Raw genomic sequence first — 23,983 nt, 5'->3', positions numbered from 1 at the left:
TGAACCCTCTCTTTCTGTGATAAACTCTCAAAGAAGGCTAACAGAAGAGCTAAAGAAATTCATTGTAAAACAAGAGAAGACACAAAGAAAGAAATATTTTGAGAACTACCACACTACAAACTGAAAATCAGTTCATGATTTACCATGGAGTTATAATCCCCATTTTGTTCTATGAAGCAGGGACAAGGATGACCTAGAAAAGATATTGCTGACAAAGAAGGTGTGTCCAAGAGGCCTCCTGCCTGGTTGTCAGCACTAGCCAAACCATTTGTTGGGCAGTTAGCCTTGGCTGCCCTACAGCTCTGTATTCTGTGTCCTGTCTTCCTACCTAGATTGGAAGTCTTTTAGATCCTTCCTTTACACACTGTAAGCACTCAATGGATATGCTTGCTGATCTCAATAATGGTTGCTGATGGGGAAGCAACAAATTCACATAGACCTTGGCCAGGATCCCCATCCACTTCTGAGCTATCTCTCTGATCCTCCCTCAATGTAAGTTCCTCAAATGTAAGTTCCCTCAAATGTAAGATGAGGGGGTTAGCCCAGATAAAAAGCCCCTTCTCTTTCTAAGTCTTTGATCCTTTAATAGTGAAAAGAACAAAAAGAAGAAATCAGAAGAGGCTGGGTCTGTCCTCCCTGGGGAGAGTCTTGGACAATTCCCTCCCTCCCTTGCACCTCAATTTCCTAACATTAGAATGAAAGCATTAAGCTAGTTTATATCTATGGTATATCCCAGCTCTAAAATAGGATATTTCTGTGTGCCCATGAATACAGCCATGACTACCACTGAAATAATGAAGAAGTAAGAGCGGAAATGAAGCAAAGTTGAAAGTCACAACCCAGCTTTTCTGAACCAGGACCAAAGCCAAAGGGCCCATCCCACAGATGCAGGGAGGTTGCATCCATCAATGCTGGCTCCCAGCCAATGTCACCTTTTCCTTCCATACTCACCATCAGGGCTAAACTCTTCAGCAGGGGCTAAACTGTGACATGGGGAGTCCGGGGCCTCCAGGATGTCTCCCTTTGAGATCTCTATGACCTGCAGTCTCCGGAGGTTCACTGTGTCTCTGTCTTGTAGCTCTCTCTCCAGCTGTTTAACAATCTCTTTTCCAGACTGGCAAGTCAGCACTGTAATCTGAAGAAAAAGCCAGAAATCATCAGGGACTGGATATTTCCTCTCGTCTGCCTCATATATTTCTGAAGAATATGAAAGGAAAGTATTTAGTTTGCCAGAAAATGAGGTAGCTAGGAGAGGGTGAAGTTAAAAGTATTGATTCAAGTTTTCATCCTACAGAAGTAGATACTAACAGTCTGAATCTGTCCTGGAAGGTGAAAGGAAATCACCATGATGGTGGGCTGGGCGTGGAGAAGGTGGGAAGTGCTGGACTCTTTCTCTCTGAGTGCGATGGAAGGTAGTTCTTCCATGTGGGAGGGAGGTAGCTTATCTGTTATCCCCTAGAGGTGGGTGTTTTATTTTTATTCTGAATTCTTTCAGGCTCACTTCTCCCTCAGTTTGACTGGGATTGTTCCTATTCTTGTTAGAAATATTAACCTCTGCTGCAGCTTTCCAGATAGTTGCACATCCTGGGACAAAAGCCTTCTTTGACTAACATGAAAGGTAGAGTGCCAAGGCCGATTAATCCCATTCAATTGTTATTAGCTGGGTGGCCATGGACAAGCCCTCTTGGGTCTATTTCATTATCTGTAAAATGGGTACAATACTAGAGTAGCTGTCCTACAGGATTGTTTTAAGACTCCAATTAAAAAAATACATAAAATGCTTGCAAGTTTAAAGCCTTACATGAATGTAAGCTATCATCATTATGATTATTTTTGGTGCCTTCAGCAAATAACAGATCTGAGGACTAATTGTACAAATGGGCATTCCCTAATATTCAGCGGAAGACCTTACAGCAGACCTGGATTTGAATCTATCTGGGCTCTGCTACCTGATACCTACATGACCTCTGCTGGGTTCTTATATCTCTCTGGTCTGTTTCTCTACTTGTAAAATGAGAGGGTAGCACCAAATGACTATAAGTTCCCTTGGTGAGTTCCAAATCCTATAATCTTATGACAAGCTGGGTTGCATCCAGGGAAGAGAAGTGAGGTTGGTGATGGGATTCCAAGCTATCCATTCCATTTTTAGTCTGCCTTTCCTGTCTCCTTAATGGTCTCCTCTCCTCCATATATTTTCTGATCCAATGCCATTAGCCTCTGCCCAGAAAATTCCATTTCCCAATTCAAAGCAATGCTCATGGCTGGCCCTGATGCCTGGAATTCTCTTCCTCCTCAGCTCAGCCTCCAGGTTTCCACAACCTTCTTCAAGTCCCAGCTAAAAAACTCACCTTCAACAGAAAGGCTTTTTTGGTCCCCCTTAGTTTTCCCTCTGTTGATATTTCCAGTGTATCCTATGGATATCTTGTTTTCACATAGTTAATTACATGTTAGCTTCCCTATAGTCCTTAGGCTATAAACTCCTTAAGAGCAGAGACAATTTTTAAGTCTTTCTTTGTATCCCTAGCATGTAGGGCACACAATAGGCATTTAATAATTGCTTTTTGATTTGACTTGATTAATTGAATGGGGTATGTTTAGCTGGAGGAAGAGAACTCCAAGTAGCTGGATGACTCTCACAGGAAGCAGGATTAACCTTGCTTTGCTTGGCAGAATCAATACCAATGAGGGAAAATTTTTAAAAGGTAGAATTTGGGTTAACATAAGGCAAAACTTACTAGAATCAAGGCTGTACAAAAGTGGAATCGGCTGCTTGAGGAGATGTGTGTGGAGGTGTTTCAGAAGAAACTGAAGGATGCAGATGATGTGATGGAAGCTTCCTGACAGGGGAGGATGGCTGGAGTGATGACTTCTGCTCTGTCCTTGCTGCCTTGAGAGTCTAAAGCACTTAATAAAGTACTTTTCCCTTAATAACCTTGTGATGTGGATGGGGAAAGTATCCTTAGCATCATCTTACCGAGGAGGAAACTGACTCGCAGAAAGATGAAATGATTTTTCCACTGACCCTTAGCTCATATGAGTTTGCCCCAGGATGCCTGACCCTCAATCCAGAGCTCTTTCCACTAAGCCATTATTTTTTAAAATTGGTGCCAGAAAGCACTTCCCAACACCACCAGAACAACATCCAGATAAAGTACACTCCAAAAAATGAGTCTTCAAGTTGGCTGTTAATAGGACAGTGCTTTGTCCTTAAATTTTGCCAGGATGATATAATTTTCACTGCTGTATTTGGCCAGAGTTTTGTTGATTCTCTGTGGAAACTTTATTTACACTGTTCTTCTACATCCTTTTTGTTGTCTGTCAGAAGAGTATCTCATGATGCTGTCTGAAATGCCATCAATTTATTTCTACTTAGATTTTAAGTAGAAACTTAAGTAAACTAAAGAGACTGGGGGGGAGGGAGGGAGAGAGAGAGGGAGGGAGGAAGAGAGAGGGAGAGGGAGAGAAGGAAACTACCAATTCCTTCAACTGAGTTCTATCAAATAAAAAAGTACCTAATGAAAGCTGGCTGATCTACCTGCCTCTCCCAAATAAGTCATTAGAAATAAAATCTCTTTTTTCTTTCCTTCCCCCCTCTCACCTTTTAAAAGAGAGGCGTAACAGGAGGGAGAGGGGGTTAGACAGGGAACGTGAAAGTAAAAGTTCCAGGTGTATAATAGAGACCACCCAACTCAATTTGGGCTCAGAAATCCAATGTTCTTCCCCTCTTACAATGTCTTTCCCTCAATCCTTCCAACCTAAAGGTATGTATCCTTGATCTTTACATGATACAATTACTTCACTATTCATTTAAGTCTTATTTGTATAGTTTTATTCTGCTATTTGCGTGTCCAGCATACATTCATCATTGCTGTTACTGTGTCTCAAGATTGGTCTGGAGAGATCTCCGTGACATTCAACACACACTTTTGGGTGATAATGAGCAAGAAGGAGGAAATGAGACTACTTTTTCTTTTAGTTTCCTGGAAAAACTGCTACTTCTTGAATACCTCTATCACCAAGACAGATTCAGGTCCTAAAGAAGTGTGTATGTCAGCTTCTGGCTAATTTCAATATTGAGCTGATCCTAAAAGTCATATCGGTTGTTCCAATGTCAAGATTTGACTACGAGTATTAACAAATCCTGAGGGCCTCAGGACAAATATACCAATCTGATGGACACCTCACCAGAGATCTGTCCAGGAATAGGACTGCAGTTTTAGGTCAAATTTGACTGTGGGTTGTGTACACAATTTAATTCCAATTCAACTTGGATTTTTCAGATCACTACTGCCTAACTAGCCCTATGTTAGACTATGCTACCGGGGCTTTGAAGGAAGGAAATGACAGTGTCTTCCCTTAGAGAGCTCAGAGCTTAGCTAGGGAAGTGAGATTCATGTAGGTGAACATTTAGGGAACGACCAAAAACGGTATAACATTTGTGATCCTATGTAAAATGTCTATAAAACCTGGCAGACTGCCTCTGAGTGGGTGCCCTGGAAGCCAGCATCCTTTACCTCCAGCGAAGAGCTGCTTGGAGTTGCGTTTGTCATCGCGTGCCTGCTGTACTGTTTGAACTGCTGGAGCCCATCCTGCACCGCCAGATTCAGACAGGATCTCTGGGCTGGGAAAGCCCCTTCTCTTGGTACCAGGCGCAACTCAGAGATGCAGGCTTGTAGTCGCACAAAGTTCCCTTTCACCTGCTGCAGAGTGGGAATAAAAGTTAGAAACCATGACTGCCCAACCAAGTAAAAACAGTTCCTTTCAAAATAGGGTTAGCAATGTCTAGTCTGAATTGCCACACCTGCCTAGGAAGGGATCACCCACTACTGTCCCAGAAAGCAAGTCCAACGGTCAGCAGGACCTCATTGGTCAGGGTTACCAAGAACAGGGAAACCCATGTACTGTCCAGCCCTCTCTCTCCATCAGTAACTCAGAGCAGCTGAATTACGACCATTGGGCATCTGCTCAGAGAGATCTGGCTGACTTGCAGGGCTGTCCCCTAAAAATGATTTTCTTTGTTTCTCCTCAGGCCAAACACTGACTCTCTCTGCTTACTTTCCCTTAGGTGTTTTCCTAGAAAAAGGAGATTTTATTCACCTCTAATTCTAAGCTGTTTATTTGAGTTCATAGTATTCTATCCCATTCACAATCATCAAGGCAGGGTTGGAGGTAGGGATGCTTACTTTATTATACAGGCAACCAAACCTCACATACAATACACAGACCTGTTCTCTTCTTAGCTCTCCCCTTATCCAAAACCTGCTCTTAGAAAAGGATCTGATAAAAGTAATTTGCATAAGAATATGAATTTAACTGAATGCCTTTACTCTCTAAAGGGGCACATTTCATATTTATATAGCATATTTAGATTTACAAAGTGTTTTCCTAACTATCATGCTATGAAATAGACAGTATAAGTACTACCTCATTTTATAGATGAGGAAACCAAGGCATAATCAGTGACTTGCTCATTGTCATTTGGTTTGTAAGTGCTAAACACAAAAATCTGAATCCAGATATTCTAATTTTTTTTTCCCACTACACTAACATTTTCATTCTAAAAGTGAACTTTCATTATGAAAGAAAGGTTTCATTAGAAAAATTCCAAGTATTAGTATGGGGAGGTAGGAAGAGTTATTTGGGGAATTGGCCAATATCATTCTCTGCTTAAATTAAATCACATAAATGCATACCTAGCCCACCTTTGTCTCCATCTTCATTTGACAGGTACAGAAAAAAACCACTACTTTACCCAAAAGTTGGTGTTTAACAGATGGTTGTTCAATGAATGAAAGTATGACAATTTTTGCAACAAATAGCATATAGTCATCTTGGGAGAGACAAGGCAAATAGATTAAAAATAGGCAAATTATGGAGCAATGTAATAGTAACAATGGAAAAAGTATCAGACTTTAAGACAAGATCTGGGGACAGCTTTTAGTTCTACTCTTTGCCATGTGGCAGTGGACAAGCCTTTATATCTCTGAGACTTTGTATTATGGATATCTGTGTCCAAGGACTAGGCAGGGAGAGACTGGAGTACTTCTTTTTGCCTTGACTTAGAAAAGCCCCACCAAAACTCACTACACTTAGCAACTTTTGACTCTTGTGATGGTATTTCAAAGTTTCTATGCAGCTTTGGTTATTTCATCAGGAATGCTTAGAAGTACTCTATTTCATTTAAGATTCTTTTTTCCCCCCTCTGGAGGTCATACTCAGTTGTGCTAAGTATTAGTCTTGGTTGTAGAGCCATTTCTTTTACCTTTTGGATCAAAGTCCAAGCTCTCTGTTCCTCTTCAATGGAACTGCCAAACCATGTGAAATTGACTGTGGTTCTTCAGTACTTCAAATTCTTTCTGTAAAATGAGGGAGTTGAACTAGATGCTCTTTCAGATTTCTTCCAGAGTTAACAGCCTTTTGCTCAATTTCGGAGCAGACTAACTCCAAAAGCTTACTTTTAAAGATTGGTGATTTCGTTGGGTGGGTATTCCCTCTAATAACACAAGCTGAAAACTCTACAATTTAGGAAATGCTGCAGCTGAAAAACTCATCATCCTGTGGCCAATTTAGAGATGATCCTGTGCAAACTTCATTCTTCAAAAAGTCTGCCAAGAGCCTGTACTCAGGGCCTTTCCAGCTTGGGAAGAACTGGCAAAACTTGGGCTCTGAATTAGGAGCACGGTTTATACTGTAACAACAACACTGTAAAAATGAACACTCTGAAAAACTTTTAAGAACTCTGACCAATGTAATGGTCAATCATAATTTCAGAAAACTGTTAATGAAGAATGTTACCCATCTTCCAACAGAGATAAGGGACCCAATGTGCAAAAAAAGACATGTTTTTAGACTTGGCCAATGTGGGAATTTGTTTTGTTTTACCATGTATCTTTGTTAAAGAGATTTTTCTTTTCAATGGGGGAAGGAGGAGGGAAAGAAATAAAATAAAATTTAATTAACAAAGCTTATGCTCTGATGGTACAGATGTCAAAAACCCAGAGTCACTGCCACCCCATGACGAGGCATTAGAATAGGACTCTGTTAAACTCTAAACATGACCTTCTCTTTTTTTTTTGGGGGGGGGGGAATGCAGTGGATAATCTTGGTATCTTTGATGTCTTTTTTTAAAATAACTTTTTATTGACATATCCCATGCCAGGATAATTTTTTACTTTACTATCCCTTGCACTCTCTTCTGTTCCGATTTTTCCCCTCCCTCCCTCCACCCCCTCCCCCAGATGGCAAGCAGTCCTTTACATAAACATGACTTTCTCAATTTGCTTCTTTCCCTTGCTGACACCATCATCTTCCTAGTAACCACGCTTGGGGGTGTTCTCTTTGAATTTCTCCTCTATTTCTACATTTAATTAATTTCCAAGTCAATTCCCCCTGCACAGAATTTGTATTTATCTCCTCTCCAAACACAGAGCTGCCATCAAGCTTCAAGTGGTCACTACTTCTTCCTGGACTAATTTAAAAGTCTCCTGACTGGTCTTTCTACCTCTAGCCTCAGCCCTCATCTGTCCTTCACAGAGCAAGCTCCTAAAGTAAACTCTCTATAGCAGGAGAATTCATGTAATGGACAGAGAAAAGGCTTCAAGCCTTGCCTCCACCATGCTAGCTACATGACCTTAGTCATATCCCTTAAGCTCTCACCATCTGAAGCAATCTCTAAGTCTACACGTACAAGGCAGTTGCTGATTTGCTGATAAAGGGAGTTTCTATATCTGTGAAACCACTGGTCTGTTAGTACAATTTACATTTTTGATTATGACATATATCCATTAAAAAAAAACTTTCAACAGCTCCCTATTGCTGACAGGGAAAAATATGAACTTATTTCTAGTATTTAAAGTCCTTCACAATCTGCCTCTGACCTACCTTTATCTAATTATACTCTACTTTGTAATATAGTTCTCTATGTCCCAGGAATCGGGGAAGAGACTGAAATCTTTGTCTTCTTGTTGACAGATTTTGCCTTGATATAAAACTCACTACTCAAATAACTCTTGACTCTTGTGCTTGTATTTCAAAGTTTCTATGCAGCTTTGGTCATTTCATCAAGAATGTTTGGAAATCCTCTTTTTTCATTCAAGATTCCTTTGTTTCCACTGGAGAGTATACTCAGTTATGCTAGGTATTAGTTTTGGTTGTAGGTCTATATCTTTTACATTTTGGAATATCCAGGTCTAAGCTCTCTGCTCCTTTCAGTGGTACTGCTAAATTGTGTGTGATCATCTCTTCAGTACTTTAAAATTCTTTTTTTTTTTTTGGTTGCTTGTAATATTTTTCTTTGACCTGGAAGCTCTGGATTTCATTTATAACATTTCTAGGAATGTTCATCTTGGGGTCTCTTTCATAAGGCGATCAATGGATTCTTTTCTATTTTGCCCTTTGGTGGGCAGTTTTATGATTTCTTGAAATGTGATTGATTAGTAAGCTCTTTTTATCCTAGATATCTTTCAAGTAGACCAAATATCTCTCCTCAATCTATTCTTAAAATCATTTGCTTTTTTTTCTATGAGACATCTTACATTTGTTCTATTTTTTTCAATCTTTTGACTTGATTTTAATGGGGTTTTTTTGTCTCATGGAATAATTAACTTATGACCCTTAATATTTTTCATGGAATAGGTAAAATTCTGCACCTTTTGTTTCAAGCTGTTAATTTTCTTTCCAGTTATCTCCCCAACAGTTCTCATTTCTTTTGCATTTTTCCTTTAACACTCTCATTTGATTTAAAATGACTTTTAATTAAAAAAACAAATTATTACTTCATTTCCCCAAGAGTTCTAGTTGAACTTGTGCCCAAGAGTGTTTTTCCTTAAGGCTTTATTTGTTCCTTTTTTCAGCCTGCTTTCCAACTTTGGACTTGATAATCAGGCTCTGTGCACTTTCTGAAGGGAATATCTGCACTGGCCATTCTACTACTTTCTTAGGGTCATTGAATGTTATGCTATTCCAGGATCTCAAGGACAGTTTAGACTGGAGACCTAAAGGCTTACAGAGCTCCCAAAATGACCTGATCCAGGACAAAGTCTGATTGATGACACTCTTGTCTGAATTCTGCAAGTTCCTGATCTGAGGTTTAGTCTAAGTAACGCATCTGTGAGCTTGCTCTTGTTTGGAGTTCCTATAGATTATTGTTGGAATCAGCTACTGTCAGAAAGCTGGAAAGCTCTGCTACTTCAAAGTAACAGAACTGCAAAATTGTCTTTTGGTCTGAGCTTCCTGCCCTATTTAATCAGATGCAGGCTTCAGGGTGGATTGGAAGCTGGGACTGAGACTACTGTTCTGCTGTTTCCAGATTTATTGCTAAGCTTGCTCCAAATTCATAAGATAGTATAGCGCTCTCTATCCTAAATTGCTACTCTTAGCCCCAGGTCTCCTTCTCAGTCCATCTGTGACCTGGAGCTGAGTAGTGAGAACTGAAGTAGTCAGGTGGCACCCCCATTCTTGCATGTGTATACCCTCTGTATAGCTCTGGGGCCTCTTCTTGCCCTGGTGTACATCTTTGTCCCCTTTTCAGACCCTATGTTGAAGTGCTCTGTGCAGCTGTTTTTGACCAGCTAGACCACAGATGACAATTATCTCCTTATCCTCATTTAGGCTGGAAAAATGACTCACTATGACTTTTTCTAGTGATTTTTTTTTTTTGTGGAGGACTTACAGAGCTATATTTCTTTCTATTATTCTTCCATCTTGGTACTACCTCTCTCAACTCACAAAACACAATCCTCCTAAACATTAGAGACAACATAAAAATATTTCCTACTGATATGAAATATACCGTACATGCCAGTAGTTTATCAATTGTTAAAACAAAGGAGGGGTGTGTGTTTTAACTATAATGTTGTTCATTATATCTGGAACATTTTTGCTATTTATTAGAGTCAGACCCTCAACTTTTTTTATTATAGCTTTTTATTTACAAAATATATGCATGGGTAATTTTTTCAATACTGACCCTTGCAAAATCTTCTGTTTCAAATTTTCCCTTCCTTCCCCCCAGCAGATGGCAGGTAGTCCAATACATGTTAAATATGTTAAAATATATGTTAAATCCAATATATGTATACATATTTATACAGTTATCTTGCTGCACAAGAAAAATCGGATCTAGAAAAAAAAACCTGAGAAGGAAAACAAAAATGCAAGCAAACAATAACACAAAGAGTGAAAATGCTATGTTGTGGTCTACACTCAATTCCCATAGTCCTCTCTCTGGGTGTAGATGGCTTTCTTCATTACTGAACAATTGGAACTGATTTGGTTCATCTCAATGTTGAGGAGGGCCATGTCCATCAGAATTGATCATCATATAATATTGTTGTTGTACAATGATCTCCTGGTCCTGCTCACTTCACTCACTTCACTCAGCATGAGTTCATGTAGGCCTCTCCAGACCTCTCTGAAATCATCCTGCTGGTCATTTCTTACAGAACAATAATATTCCATAACATTCATATACCATAATTTATTCAGCCATTCTCCAATTGATGGGCATCCATTCAATTTCCAATTTCTGGCCACTACAAAGAGGGCTCCCACAAACATTTTTGCATATGTGGATACCTTTTCCTTCTTTAAGATCTCTTTGGGAAATAATCCCAGTAGAAACACTACTGGATCAAAAGGAATGCACAGTTTGATAGGCAGATAGCCTTTTAACTCTGTTGGCCAATACACCTTTATTTCAGGAGGCCCAGGAATCCCATTCTAAATACCATCAGGCTGCTCGAGCTTTGTGTTTACAATTTGGGATAATGAAAGAGGAAGCTAGGAGCATAGTAAAAAGCTGTACAGCTTGCCTTCCCTTCCACTCTCCTACGCTCCCTCCAGGGAAGAACCCTCGTGGTTTGAGACCCAATGAAATCTGGCAAATGGATGTGACCCATTATAAATCTTTCGGTCGTCTGTCTTTTATCCACGTTGTGGTAGACACCTTTTCAGGATTCACTTTTGCCATACCAGCAGCAAAAGAGACAGTCTGAGTGATCACTGAATTCCTTGTACAATCATTTGCAATTATGGGTGTGCCACAAGCAAGGAAAACAGACAATGGACCTGCATATGCTTCTAAACATTTTGCACACTTTTGTGCACAGTGTAAGATTTTACACACCACTGGCATACCCTTTAATCCTCAAGGTCAGGCAATCGTAGAAAGAAGAAACAGAGACATTGAGATGCTCCTCCAAAAGCAAAAGAAAGGGGGAGCTACAGGTAACCCTAGAGAACTTCTAAATTTAGTTCTCTATACCATTAATTTTTAAATCTTTGATAAAGATGCACTGGCTCCTGCAGACAGGTTTTATAACCCACTGGAAGGGCAGTGTCCAGTGCGAGCAGCTCCACTATCTTTAGATAATCGCCAGGTGATGTGGAGACACCCAGAAAGTGGTGAATGGAAGGGACCAGATAGGCTAACTGCTTGGGGGAGAGGGTTTGCTTGTATCTCTACAGGTGGAGAAGGAAGCAGATGTTTGCCAATGAGCCGCATTCGCCTTGTCCATCACAGAGAGATGGAGCAGACCCTTGAAACAAAGGAGAAGACCCAAGAAATATTGGGTGGTTCTGTTGCTGATTGTGCTCACTACTGAAAGAGCATGGCTGACAATGAGACTGTTAAAAGGACTTTTAAAATCTTCAGGAATCATTGGATTTCCTAACACAAGATGAGACTGCTTTATTTCTTGAAAAACCAGCAAGAATCATTGGATTCTTTGAGATGAAAAATTGTTGATGAGACTATTGCAGTATTTCAGAGCTTACAGGAACTATTGGATTCCTGGCACATGAACTAATGGACAATGGAATCCTTTTGGACTATTTCTAGGACTTATGGACATGTGTAAATTCTCAGGTTGATTCATGTTATTTGTTACATTACTACTAGTCTGTGTTATATTGCTATGTGCTTATGTAGTTTATATAATTGCAAGAATCATTGGATTTCTTGAGATGAAAAATTGTTGATGAGACTGTTGCAGTACTTAAATTTTCATGTTGATTCATGTTATTTGTTACATACTACTAACCTGTGTTATATTGATCATGTGTAATGCCTCCCATATTGATGAGTTTATGTATACCATGTATATCTGTTTCAAGTTCTGGCCCATATTGATGGATTTATGTGTACCCCTTCAGAAACCTGCTAATCTGATTTGATTTCCTATTTCCTTTGGTGTTTTCATCTCCCTTCCTGAGGTGTCAGGGAAGGCGTAATCACCTTTTTTGGGGGATTCTCACCTCCTTGAGAAGTCAGGGAGGTCATGACCACCCTATGTTCTAAAACAAAAGAAAGGGGGAGATGTTGGAATCTTTACAAACTGCTAACTCATTAGAGTTGATAGATTATTGATCTGATCTTACAAGAAGATGTTTTGGGCCAGAACCTGAAACAAGGAACTAAGTAAAACTAATTAATACAATGCTTGTGTTTACACCTTTACTCATTGGAGTTCACAAGTATGGGAGATTCACAAAGTAAACTTTGTAACTTTGTGAATTCACACCTCCCTTGAAGCTCTTAGGGCCAGAGAGCACTATGGGAGAAAACCCATAATCCCTCTCTCTGGTATATAAGAAGAAAGCAGAGGCCCAGTGGGAGAATTCAGCCAAATTACATGGAGAGGGGAGTGTCAAGTCAGAAGAAGCCACGAGTCGGAGTTGAGCTAGAGCCAGGAGAGAATTACTTTGGAAGGCAAGAGAGACAGATTCATCTTTGTGCTGGCTGGAGGCTGAAGCGAGCAGAGGCAAAGGACAAAGCTGTAGGAGCTCTCAGAACTGAGTAGAGAGACAGGCCTCTAAGAATCTAGCTATCCCGGCCCAAGGAAAGAGACAAGACTTGGAAGGAGAAATAAACATTTGTATTTTTACCAGCTGGCTGCATTTGGGGTAATTATTGATCTGAACTGATACTAAGGCTGCCTCCAGAAAACCTCCCTGAGAAACCTGCTTTCTCCCAGAGAGAACCATTCATATTATATATATTTTAAAGAAGAGAAAGATCACCACACTTTTTGAGCATAGTTCCAAATCGCAATCCAGAATGGTTGGATCTGTTCACAACTCCAACAATGTATCAGTGTCCCAGTTTTCCCACATCTCCTCCAATATTATCTTTTCCTGTCATCTTAGCCAATCTGACAGGTGTGTAGACATACTTCAGAGTTCAGACCCTCAACTTCTGTTCATTCCCCAGATCTACTTTTCTGAAGCTCTGACCTTCAATTAGTCTTTAAGTGAGCAATTTAATGATAAACTCCAGGAACAATTCTTAAACGGGGAATATGTGAGTATCTAAAAATTATGCCTCATAGACACATTGCTAGGCTATTAGTGCAAGGCATTGGAAAAGTCAGTAAAGAAAAGAACAATTACTAGTTCCTCTTTAATCCTTAGAGTCTTATGCAGAAACTCAGAATTTGGGACATGATCCAATGTGTCTGAAGAAATCCTAGTTTTAATTTCTGGAACAGCAAATATTTAAGTGGGGGGGGATGAATGAGGATTAGGGGAGTTTCATGATCAATTTTATGATCTCAATCCGATGATATCAAACCTATTAATGTCCTGGATGCTGCAGTCATTTGGACTAGGAAAGTCTGTTTTCAAGATCTTTTATTTCAAGCCATATAACTACTGTGTATTTTTGTCCCAAGGCAACCATTACTAGATCCTGAAGGGATCAGGAGGAACTATTCAAGTACTATTGCTGTCAACCATTCCTATACATACAAATTTGCTCTGGTCTCTTGCTCTCCTTTAAAGGTCAGTTGTTCTCATGAATGAAGACTTATTGGATTGATCAAAATCGTTTTGCCTGTTGGGAGATGAGTTTGTCCTCTTGGATCTCAGCCAGCCAATCATTTGAAGAAAATCCCAGTTCCTTAAACCCAATCAAGATCCCATTTCCTGTTCTCTCAACACAATGCTATTTGGCACACCTATATTCTCTAAAGAAAGTATTAGAATCTCCTTCCTGTTCTATTTATTCCTACTTAAAGTCTCCATATAGTTCATACCTTATAACTTTATCAAATAAATTAGGAAGCTCATCACATTGATCATGAAACTCCTTTTATCAACCCTTCTTTTTTTTCACTTGCAGCCCCTCTTTTTTATTAAAGCTTTTTATTTTGAAAGCATATGCAGGGTAATTTTTCAACACTGACTCTTAGAAAACCTTGTATTCCAAATTTTTCTTTCTCCTCCTCCCCTTCCCTAAATGACAAGTAATCCAATATACATTAAACATAATCAACCCTTCTTACACAAGTGTTATTTCCATCTTACAAATGAGAAAATGAAGCTATATTGAAAGTTGGATTAGAAATCAGATTTGTTCAGGTCTTTCTCCACTGTACAACACAGAATGAAAATTCAGTCTGGAAAGTCAAATACATACATAGTAGTAAATTGCCTTACTATCATATGAGGACCAGCTTAATTAAGTTCAAAGAGATTCATGATTTCAGGGTGATTCAATTTTTACTCAAAGACCATCTACTGAGTCATAAAAGAGTTGTGATAAGCATCAGTGGAGGGATTTAGGGAAGCTCTTTCTGGTCAGTCCCTGGGAATGAGTAATCATTCTTGACTCAACAAGGATGTTTAACCTTCTGCTGTAGCAGATCCCTAAGACAGAAGAGAAGTAAATGCTTTTGGAGAACAGTATTTCTTTATTAGTCATTCATACCAATGGAATGATGGGTTCTTTAAGCATTAATGTTTTACAAAGTGCTCTCCTTAACAGCCTTCTGAGCTCTGAATGGTAAGTACTTTAGTTTGTAGAGCAGGAAACTGAAATTCCGAGAGGGTTACCTGGTCCAGGGCCACAGAGGTAGCCAGAGCAAGGATAAGAATCCAAGCTTTAATTTTGTTGCTTTTCCCATATAATGTGTTGTCTGTGAGGTGGAATGAGGATGCTACTGAATTTGCCTTTCTCTTTGCAATAAGAACATGCTTTAGACATCCTTCAGACCAGACATGGGATTCATGTCTTCAGAACTGAAGGATTCCACACCCTTCCTCCTTGACTGTGTAATGAAAAGGGGACAGCTCTTCCCAGTAAATCCCTGGTTAACAATCCTTCCTGATCCAACAAAGACAAACAAGCTTTGTGAGGGCCCCAGGGGAGAACAGAAGTAAATACTTTCTGAAGCTAAGGGTATTCTTTTGTTAAAACTGGCCTAGTTTTAAGCTGTGGGCAGAAGGCCTCCATGAATGGACACATTTGTGTAAAAAGCCAGCTGCTCCCTGTGTAGTCCTGAAGCCCTGGCTGGACAAAGAAGCGTGGGTTTTGCTGGTATAGGTGCAGCCAAATGAGTCACCTGGCTCCTGCTGTAATGGTTTCACTGACACCTGACTGAACTTTTTCTTTTTTTCAAGCCACTCTAAGTGAGACACGAACTCTAAGAACCCAAATCCTGTCATTTCTTGACACTGACACCTCCCACCCCAGATCCCACCCAAACAGTACATTCCATTTGTGATACAAGGGAACAATTATAGTTAGACCCAGGGTTTAGAAATAACTAACATTCATGAAATCTAGAATCCACAGAAAATAGAGACATAAAAGGAGATTTCTGAAATACCCTGGAATTCCAGACGATCAACCACATGAAAAGAACATGGAGCTTGTAAAAGCAGGATGTGTGCCAACAGTTACTATTACTTGGAGGCAATAGTGACTTTCCTTTTTCTTAACCATCAATGGGAGTAGAATCTTCTGAGAGTCTCTCCCTGGCAAATTATCCCTATTCCTAAGCAGGTCAATCTCTCTTTTATAATTTGCATACTGTCATGAGGCTGTTAGTTTTTATTTAGTACTTGGCTCAATATATATTGATTAATTGATCAATCTAGGAAATGGGTTTCCCTTCTTTGAGATGAGGGCAATGAGGTGAGCAATTGGATTTGATCATTTTGACATCCCTGGAGATTAGAATGTTTCATTATAGTCAGATGGAGCATGTATACTTAGAACCATCTTAGAGCCTGGATTCTGAATTTTTTTATTCCAGTTCTTTCCAACAACCCCTTCGATTGTACTTCACAGAAACATGGGCAGAGTTGCCAGGGGAGCACTAAATTACTGGGGGTCAAAAGCTGGAGAATTGGGGTTTTCACTACTTTCTAGCGCTTACACCACCCCAACCCTGGGGCACATCAAACAAGGACAATAATAAAGTACTGTGTTTCTAGAGCACTTGCAGCAATAGGCTCCAGATGTGTTATAAGTTACTTTTGTTCTTCATAGTACAGGTCTCCATTGACATCCTTTCCTAATACCAAATTGTAGTGTAGGGATTAACCCTGGCTCCCAAAAGCTATGCCATCAGAGGCAAGATCTGGCAGGTTCTATCATTTTGGAAAGATGTGAGGGTTCTTTGTCACATAAGGAACAGTCTAGCCAAATCCTAGAAGGGTTGGCCACTTTGGGGTCATCGAAATTCAAGAAATTTTACTGAGATGGAGAAGGAATATAGATTTTTTGCAGTAGAAACTCACCTGACAAAGAAGTTACAGATATTTGAAATATTAAAATTAATAACAAAAATAAGAAATTGTTTCTCTTTCCTGGGGTCAGGAGAACTGATGCCAAAAAATGCAGAATGTATGATGATGCTATTCAGACTATACACGAATAGGTCGCCTAGGGAAAAGAGAAATTTTCTATCATGGAAGATTTCAATAATAGAATCAATATCCTTCTAATGAGCTATGGGCTAAATGACTTCTGGCAGGCTTTCTCAACTGTGGGATTCAGAATCTTATTCAGAGAAAGGCTGTTTCTTGTCGTTGTTGAGTCATTTAAGTCACATGCAACTCCTTGTGACACCTTTTGGGGTTTTCTTGACAAAAGTATAGGAATAATTTGCCACTTTTTTCTCCAGGTCATTTTACTGATGAGGAAACTGAGGCAAACATGGTTAAGTGATTTATCCAGGGTCACATATGTGAGTGAGTCTGGATTTGAACTCAAATCCTCCTGACTCCAATCCCAGTGCTCTTTTCACTTTGCCATCTAGTTGCCCCACAGGAAGGTTAAGTCTATATTTTTGTTAACAATACCTGTAGAAACTAATTTACAGGAAGTGTTGCAAAAATAAAATGTTGCATGTAAATCATACATATATATACATACACATACATAATACATGTAAAGCATTTGATAAACCCATTATTACTATTATTATTATTATTTTATTCTCTCATTTGGGGAAGTTCAGGTAGAAATGGTCCAGAGACAGATTGCAATGAGGCTCATTAAATTTAATGATCTCCAGATTATTACATGAATGGTTAGAATGATTGCTTTTTGAAATCAAATGTTAGCTCATTGTCTGGAAGCTTTGTGAATGCATCTCTGGCACAACTCTAGGAGGAGCAAGGAAGACAGGATAATATACACTTTATACTCTTCCCACTCATTTTTTTCTTCTACTAAGTCTCTGTAGTTTAAAAGTTTTTCATTTCACATAGCTTGGAAAGGATGAGTATTCTATATGGCAGCAATTACAAAAACATTGCTCTTAAATTTTTATGGATAAATATTATTCTTAGGAGATTGTGAGAAAGATTTTTGCCTATTCAGCAATTTATTTGATGCATTTTCTAGGATATTCTCAGGTCCATTTTTGTAGTACAGGATTTGTCACCTTTTAGTTAATGGAAGAGAATGAACTTCTACTGTATTGTTATGGTCATTAGGTCATATCTTATAGGTTATTTTATAAGTACTGAATTTTTGCAAGCTGCAGTGACATTTTTTAATAGTTTGTTATTTTTATTTTTCAATTAACAAGCATTTTAAAATATTAATCATCCCTCCTATCTTTCCCACTTTTAATGTTTTCAAAATAGAACCAAAAAAACCCCATAAAATAAAGTCTATAATACAGAGTCTAGCAAAACAAATTCCCAGATTAGCTATGTTTGAAAGTATATAATAACAATAACAGTTAGAATTTACAAAATGCTTTATAAAAGTACTTTACAAGTATTATCCTTACAATGAAGTATATGCTATAATTATCCCAATTTTGCAAATGAGGAAACTGAGGCAGACAGGGGTTAAGTGACCTGCCCAGGATCACACTGCTAGTAAGTGTCTAGGACAGGATTTGCACTCACGTCTTGCTCACTCATGGTCTTGTATTTTAATCACTGTGCCATCTGACAACCTCATCACCACCTCTGTCAGCAGGTGAGTGGTATGTTTCATTTTCACTCTTTTGGCCTCTTGGTTTATCATTACATCAATCAAAATTTTGTGGTGTGAATCATTTACTTTTTTTTTTAACTTATTTTTTAAATAGTCAACAAATAAGCACAGTGGGATGCTGTATTCTTTGGACATTTCAGTCACTTGTATGACTATGAAGACATGGTTTAGTATAGAGTGTCATTTTCAAAAATATGTCTATAAACCTGCTCATTTGTTACATGTGTACATGATGCTAAAAAGATTTTGCCTACAGGGAAAGTAGGTTTAAGGCTCAGTATTATTGATATAATTTCTTAGTTCTTTTTTTGGAGAACAATGTCTTTTAGACTTTTTCAGAGCGTTTGGTACTTTTCCATTTTCTTTAAGAAGAGGCTCATCGATGTGCTCACAATTGTGCTGCCCATAGCACAGAGCCCCTCCATGTGCTGCTGGTCTGGTCCAGTTTATAATCTTCTCTGTTTTCATTCTTTCATGAAACAAAAAAAGACTGTAATGCTGGAGTCCAACTGTAGTTGTCTCCACAGTAATGCTGAATTAATTGGTTATAATAACTTTGTCTTATCTGTTCTTTATCTTCCAAATTCAATTCTTAAGCACTTTCAGATGAACCTGGATTAACTGGGTTGCTTGATAAGCTTTGCATCAGTTCATTTTTCCTTCCATCATTATTGCTTTTTTACGAAGTGATACTGTGTGTGATTTTCTACCATCCTTCTACCTAAGATTTTGTTTTTATATTTTGAATTGCTTTTGCTTTCCTCTTCCCATATCTTATTGCTTAGCAAGGAAATCAAATGTTTTCTCATTAAAGTAATTTCTAGGCAGGCTGGCAAAACCTCTGGACTGCTTCTCAAAGTAATATTTTAAAATACATAAAAATAGATACAAATTATATTGAAATAAAAATAAAACCTTTTCCTATCCAACTCCATGGATTCCCTGTAATCTATTCATAGAACCCCAGGGTCATGGACCTTCAACAACCCTGTCTTGGACTGCTGTTCAGTTGTTTACATGAGCTAAAATTCCTTAGGAAATGATGATAATCTGTGTGAATGTCTGTTCTTTAACAAGTATCAGTAGTTTGTATAAGCAAGATTGCTGCTGGTTTAATTATACACCATATCTTCTCATTTTCCTTCTTTCTTCATTTGGGTATGGATTTTGATCTTTGCCCTAACAAGCTGATGTACACAGAAAGCTTATTCAGAAATAATTTCCACATCAGTAGCCAGCTGTTTCTTGTTTCTTAAGATACAATCAATGTCATTTTTGTGATTTTTTTGATGTTTGATTGATAGTGCTATCTTTTAGAAGACTTTATTCATGATATATGTGTCAGATTTGGTACAATAAATATCTGTCCTTTCTTTTCCTACTCTTGAGATATATTTTCAGCATACTTTTTGTCTCCTTCCCTGTTTTTAAGTTAGTTGTATTAAAAGCACATATTAATTTAATCAAGAAGGTTTCATCAAGTTCCTTATAGAATTTCTATACATTTCTAATATGTCAACATATAAGTTCTGATCGTATTTATGGCTATTTTTTTAAACCAATGCTCATTTGTATGATGAACTCATTTTGTGCTCCTGTAGAAGCACTGTAACACGATGACCAGACATCCCATGCGACACTTCTTTCTGCCTTTGGACACTAAGTAAAACAACCCCACAACTCCTTCCTTTATTTGCATCTCCCTGGAAGACTTATGTTCCATGTTTCCATTTAACAGCACTTTCTACATCTTCTGCTTTCATTTATACCTGCCCATTGGCCTTACATTCAAAGTACCCAAGAATTAAACTAGTGTTAACAGACAATCTAAAAATGTGCTGCCTCTTTTTATAGAATTCTTCCACTGTGATTGCATAAGCAAAGTTGGTCCTTCTGCCACTTTGCATTTTTCTTCGTTCATGTAACTGAAAAATTAAATCCCAAATGGACACACTAGTGGTGATGAACCTCTTCAGTTAGCTAGACTGGTTCTCAGAAAGTAAATGTGTAACTGAGGGAAGTCATTCCAGCTCAGTAGAAACTACTACTATCATCAATTTTCAGAGTCCAGAATCACTACCAGATTACCATGGAGCATCAGAGCAGGATATTGTGCAGAAACAGCTTATTTGGCTCTTCGATTAGTTCACTTTGCTCACTCTTTATTGGTAACATGCAGCCTCCTTTCCTAAGTCTTAGCTGCTTTGATTTGCTGTTCGTGGTACAGCTTGTACCCAACTCAGGTGTGACCCTTCCCAAGCTGAGGGGGCTTCCCCTGGTTCTACTTACCACAAAAGGCAGAATGCACTCATGCTGACTCTGAACCACATACATGCTGAACAAGGGCAGGCGACTAGGGCCTTCCAGGCTGCAGATGAGAGAGAAGAAGTTCTGGAGAGCCTTGCAGAGATTGGAGCAGACCCTGGCCCAGGAAGGGCACGCAGCATCCACAATGAGAAGGCGGGGTGGCTGTTGCCACATATGTCCTTGGCTAGCAATATGTCCCTGATACATGGTGACCAGACCAGAAGTGTAACTAATGTTGTTTTAGGATGTCTGCCTGTAGGGAAGAAAAGAGAAATCTCCAGTTTCCAGAAGAGAATAAAATAACAAGAGTAACAAAAATTTAGTTATTAACATTTACTTAACAATGCTTACCATGTTCCAGTTATGTGCTAAGTGCTTTATATACTCATTATCTCATTTGATTCTCATTCTATTATTATCCTCATTTTTAACAGATGGGGAAACTGAGGTGGAGATTTTTTAATGACTTGCATAGTCACATAAACATCTGTTATTGATATATATATATATAATTTATTTTATATTTATATATAAGTCAAGTAAATATCTGAAGCTGAATTCTTGATTCCAAGCTCAGCAACCTATCCACTATATTACCTAGTTCCCCCTGCCATCCCCAGAAAATAGAAAAGTTGGCAATGTACACAGATCTAGAGGCCCAATCCCAGGATAGTTAGGTACTTTTAGGGGCCATCCAATCTTGGTCATTCAACAAGCTTTTATTAAGTTCTTTTTATACAAGGTCCCTGAGAAACCTTCCAAGAAGTAGTCTTTTACCTAGGCTGAATAGTTCAATTTATACCTGCTTTCCCACCTAGGGGTCTGAGAGTCTACCTGGGAGGCTGAAAGTTGGACAATGAAAGAATTTTTGAATTTTCCTTCCCATTTTGTGTGGGAGGCAGAGCTGAGAGAGTGCAGTTCCTAAGGGGAAGATGAATTCTTGGAGAATTGAGTCTGAGAGATAAATGTGGGATGCAAACTTTGAATGGAACTCTTGTGGTAAACTTCTGGGAGAATATGAAAAAGGCATGGTTAAGAGCTGTGCAGAAGGGGCAGGCAAGGAAGGGCTCTGATCTCTATCACTGTGAAAAATAAAATATTAATACCACACTGACTTTTAGGGGGGCAGCAAAGAGAACAGTAGATAGAGCACCAGCTCTGCAATCAGGGAAACCTGAGTTCAAATGTGGCTTCAGACACTCCCCCTTTCAAAAAGAGATGTCTTAGGCACAAATGTCAGAAATAATTTTATTCATTTTACCATAAGACTAATATTCAAGATCCTTTCTACACCAGAGAGATGAGGAGAAAATGTCATAGTTCTTTCATGATTTCTTTTTTTTTTGCACTTAATAGTATTTTATTTTTGTCCAATGACATATAAAAATAGTTTTCAGCAGTCATTTTTGTAAGATTTTGAGCTCCAAATTTTTCTCCCTTCTTCCTTCTCTCCCACCTCCCCAAGAGAGCAAGTAATCTAATATGGATTATATATGGACAATCACATTGAATGTTTTTATATTAGTTGTGTTGTGAAAGAAGAATCAGAACAAAAGGGAAACACCATGAGAAAGAAAATAACAGAAAAAAAATTTTGAAAAGTGAAAATAGTATATTTTGATTTTCATTCAAACTTCATAGTTCTTTCTCTTTCCCCATGATTTCTGACATGTCTCTATCCCAGAAATGATCTGGGGTAACATTTGTAGGAATCATAAACAAGCAAAAGATGTGAAAATACAGTTTTGGAGTTAACATTTGTTCCAAATAACCATCACTACTCAGTTCCTTCTTTGACCACTCCCCTAAAATCTTCCTCAGAAGAAAACAAAGTGATCTCCTTCCTGCAATCAATATCTTAGTGCTTTCTCAGTGGAGAAAGCTGCACCAATAGCATCAATCACTTCAGCAGTGTAGAAGAAGATTGACCTGACATGGATCAATTGTTTGCTCAATTACTTCAGGAAGTTGAAGATAGCAATATTCTTTTTTTTTTCCCTTCCTTCTCAATACTATTTTATTTTCCCAACTATATGTAAAAACAGTTTTTAACATTCATTTTTGTAAGATTTTGAGTTCCAATTTTTTCTCCCTCCTTCCTTCTCTCCCCCAAGCAATCTAATACAGATTATTCATGTACAATCATTTAAAACACATTTCCATGGTCATGTTGTGAAAGAAAAATCAGAACAAAGGGGGAAAGGGGAAAACCACAAGAAAGAAAAAGCAAAGAGGAAAAAAAGGTGAAAATAGTATGTTTCGATCTGCTTTCAATCTCCATGGTTCTCTCTGGATGTGGACAGCATTTTCCATCCCAAATCTATTGGATCACAGTAGTGCTGAGAAGAGCCAAGTCTATCATAGTTGATCATCACACAATCTGATATTGTTTACAGCAGTTTCCTGGTTCTGCTCACTTCACTTACTGAAAGTCTTTCCAGGCTTTTCTGACATCAGCCTACTCATCATTTATTAGAGAACAATATTCCGTTACATTCATATACCAAAATTTATTCAGCCATTGTCCAACTGATGGGCATCCAGTTTCTAGTTTCTTGCCACTACAAACATTTTTGCACATGTGGATACTTTCCCCTTTTTAATGATCTCTTTGGGAAACAGACCCAGTAGTGAAACTGCTGGATCAAAGGGTGTGCACAGTTTGATAGCTCTTTGGGCATAGTTCCAAATTGAGATAGCAAGATCCTTACTAAGACAAGTCTACTTTTTGTTCTTAGTTTTGGTTATCACACTTGATCTGTTTCCCTATCTTCAAACTGTGAAATCTGGCAAGGGTTTTTCTATCCAAGAAAAGATAATTTTTAGATATTTTCAGTTTTACTAAAAAACAGATTTTTAACAAGCTTTATCATAATCCCCCTATCTCTAAGTGATCCCAGGCAAGTCATTTAATTTCTGTTTGCCTCATTTTTTTTTCAACTTTGAAATAAGGATAGGAATAATGATAGCACTTACCTCCCAGGGCTGTTGTGAGGATCAAATGAAACAATACTGATAAAGTGCTTAGCAAAGTGCCTGTAGACACTATGCAAATGTTTGTTTCCTTCCTTTCTGTCCCTCAGGACTTTTATCTTTTTTCTTTATACCAAATTGTCTTCATGGAAAATCTCATTTCCTCTCCAGGACTTAATTATCAATCACCTCTATGTCCCCGACTCTCAATTCGACATATTAAATGAAGTCTAATCTCTCTCCTGAGTTTCATTTCCTCTGACATCTCAGAATGTCTCTGACTAACATTTAGTCTATCATTGAACTGGGCACCTTCCCACCCCTCAGTTCACCAGGACCACCACGCTCCTAGGCACCCAATCTTCCTTCTCCCTTGTCCTCTCTTTGGCTACATTCAATCAGTTTCCACACCCTGTCCATTCTATTCCCACAACATCTTTCACATCTGCCTTCTTCTCTTCT

At 38.6% G+C, this 23,983-nt stretch overlaps 1 protein-coding gene across 1 annotated transcript in view; it reads right to left on the bottom strand.

Annotated features, from left to right (window-relative positions):
• M1AP (meiosis 1 associated protein) overlaps positions 1-20,755 on the bottom strand; it is a 97,604-nt gene extending 76,849 nt beyond the window's left edge. Inside the window, exons 1-3 of the mRNA XM_051964312.1 lie at positions 20,531-20,755; positions 4,515-4,700; positions 952-1,135 (exon numbers count right to left, since the gene is read on the bottom strand). Of these exons, the coding sequence (XP_051820272.1) occupies positions 952-1,135; positions 4,515-4,700; positions 20,531-20,755 (595 nt within the window). The remainder of the gene's footprint in view (positions 1-951; positions 1,136-4,514; positions 4,701-20,530) is intronic.
• Positions 20,756-23,983: the final 3,228 nt, after the last annotated feature.

The sequence above is a fragment of the Antechinus flavipes genome, chromosome 6 (assembly GCF_016432865.1).
Source record: "Antechinus flavipes isolate AdamAnt ecotype Samford, QLD, Australia chromosome 6, AdamAnt_v2, whole genome shotgun sequence".
Lineage (NCBI taxonomy): Eukaryota > Metazoa > Chordata > Mammalia > Dasyuromorphia > Dasyuridae > Antechinus > Antechinus flavipes.
Note: the sequence above shows the minus strand (reverse complement) of the source record. Positions and strands in the feature narration are given on the sequence as shown.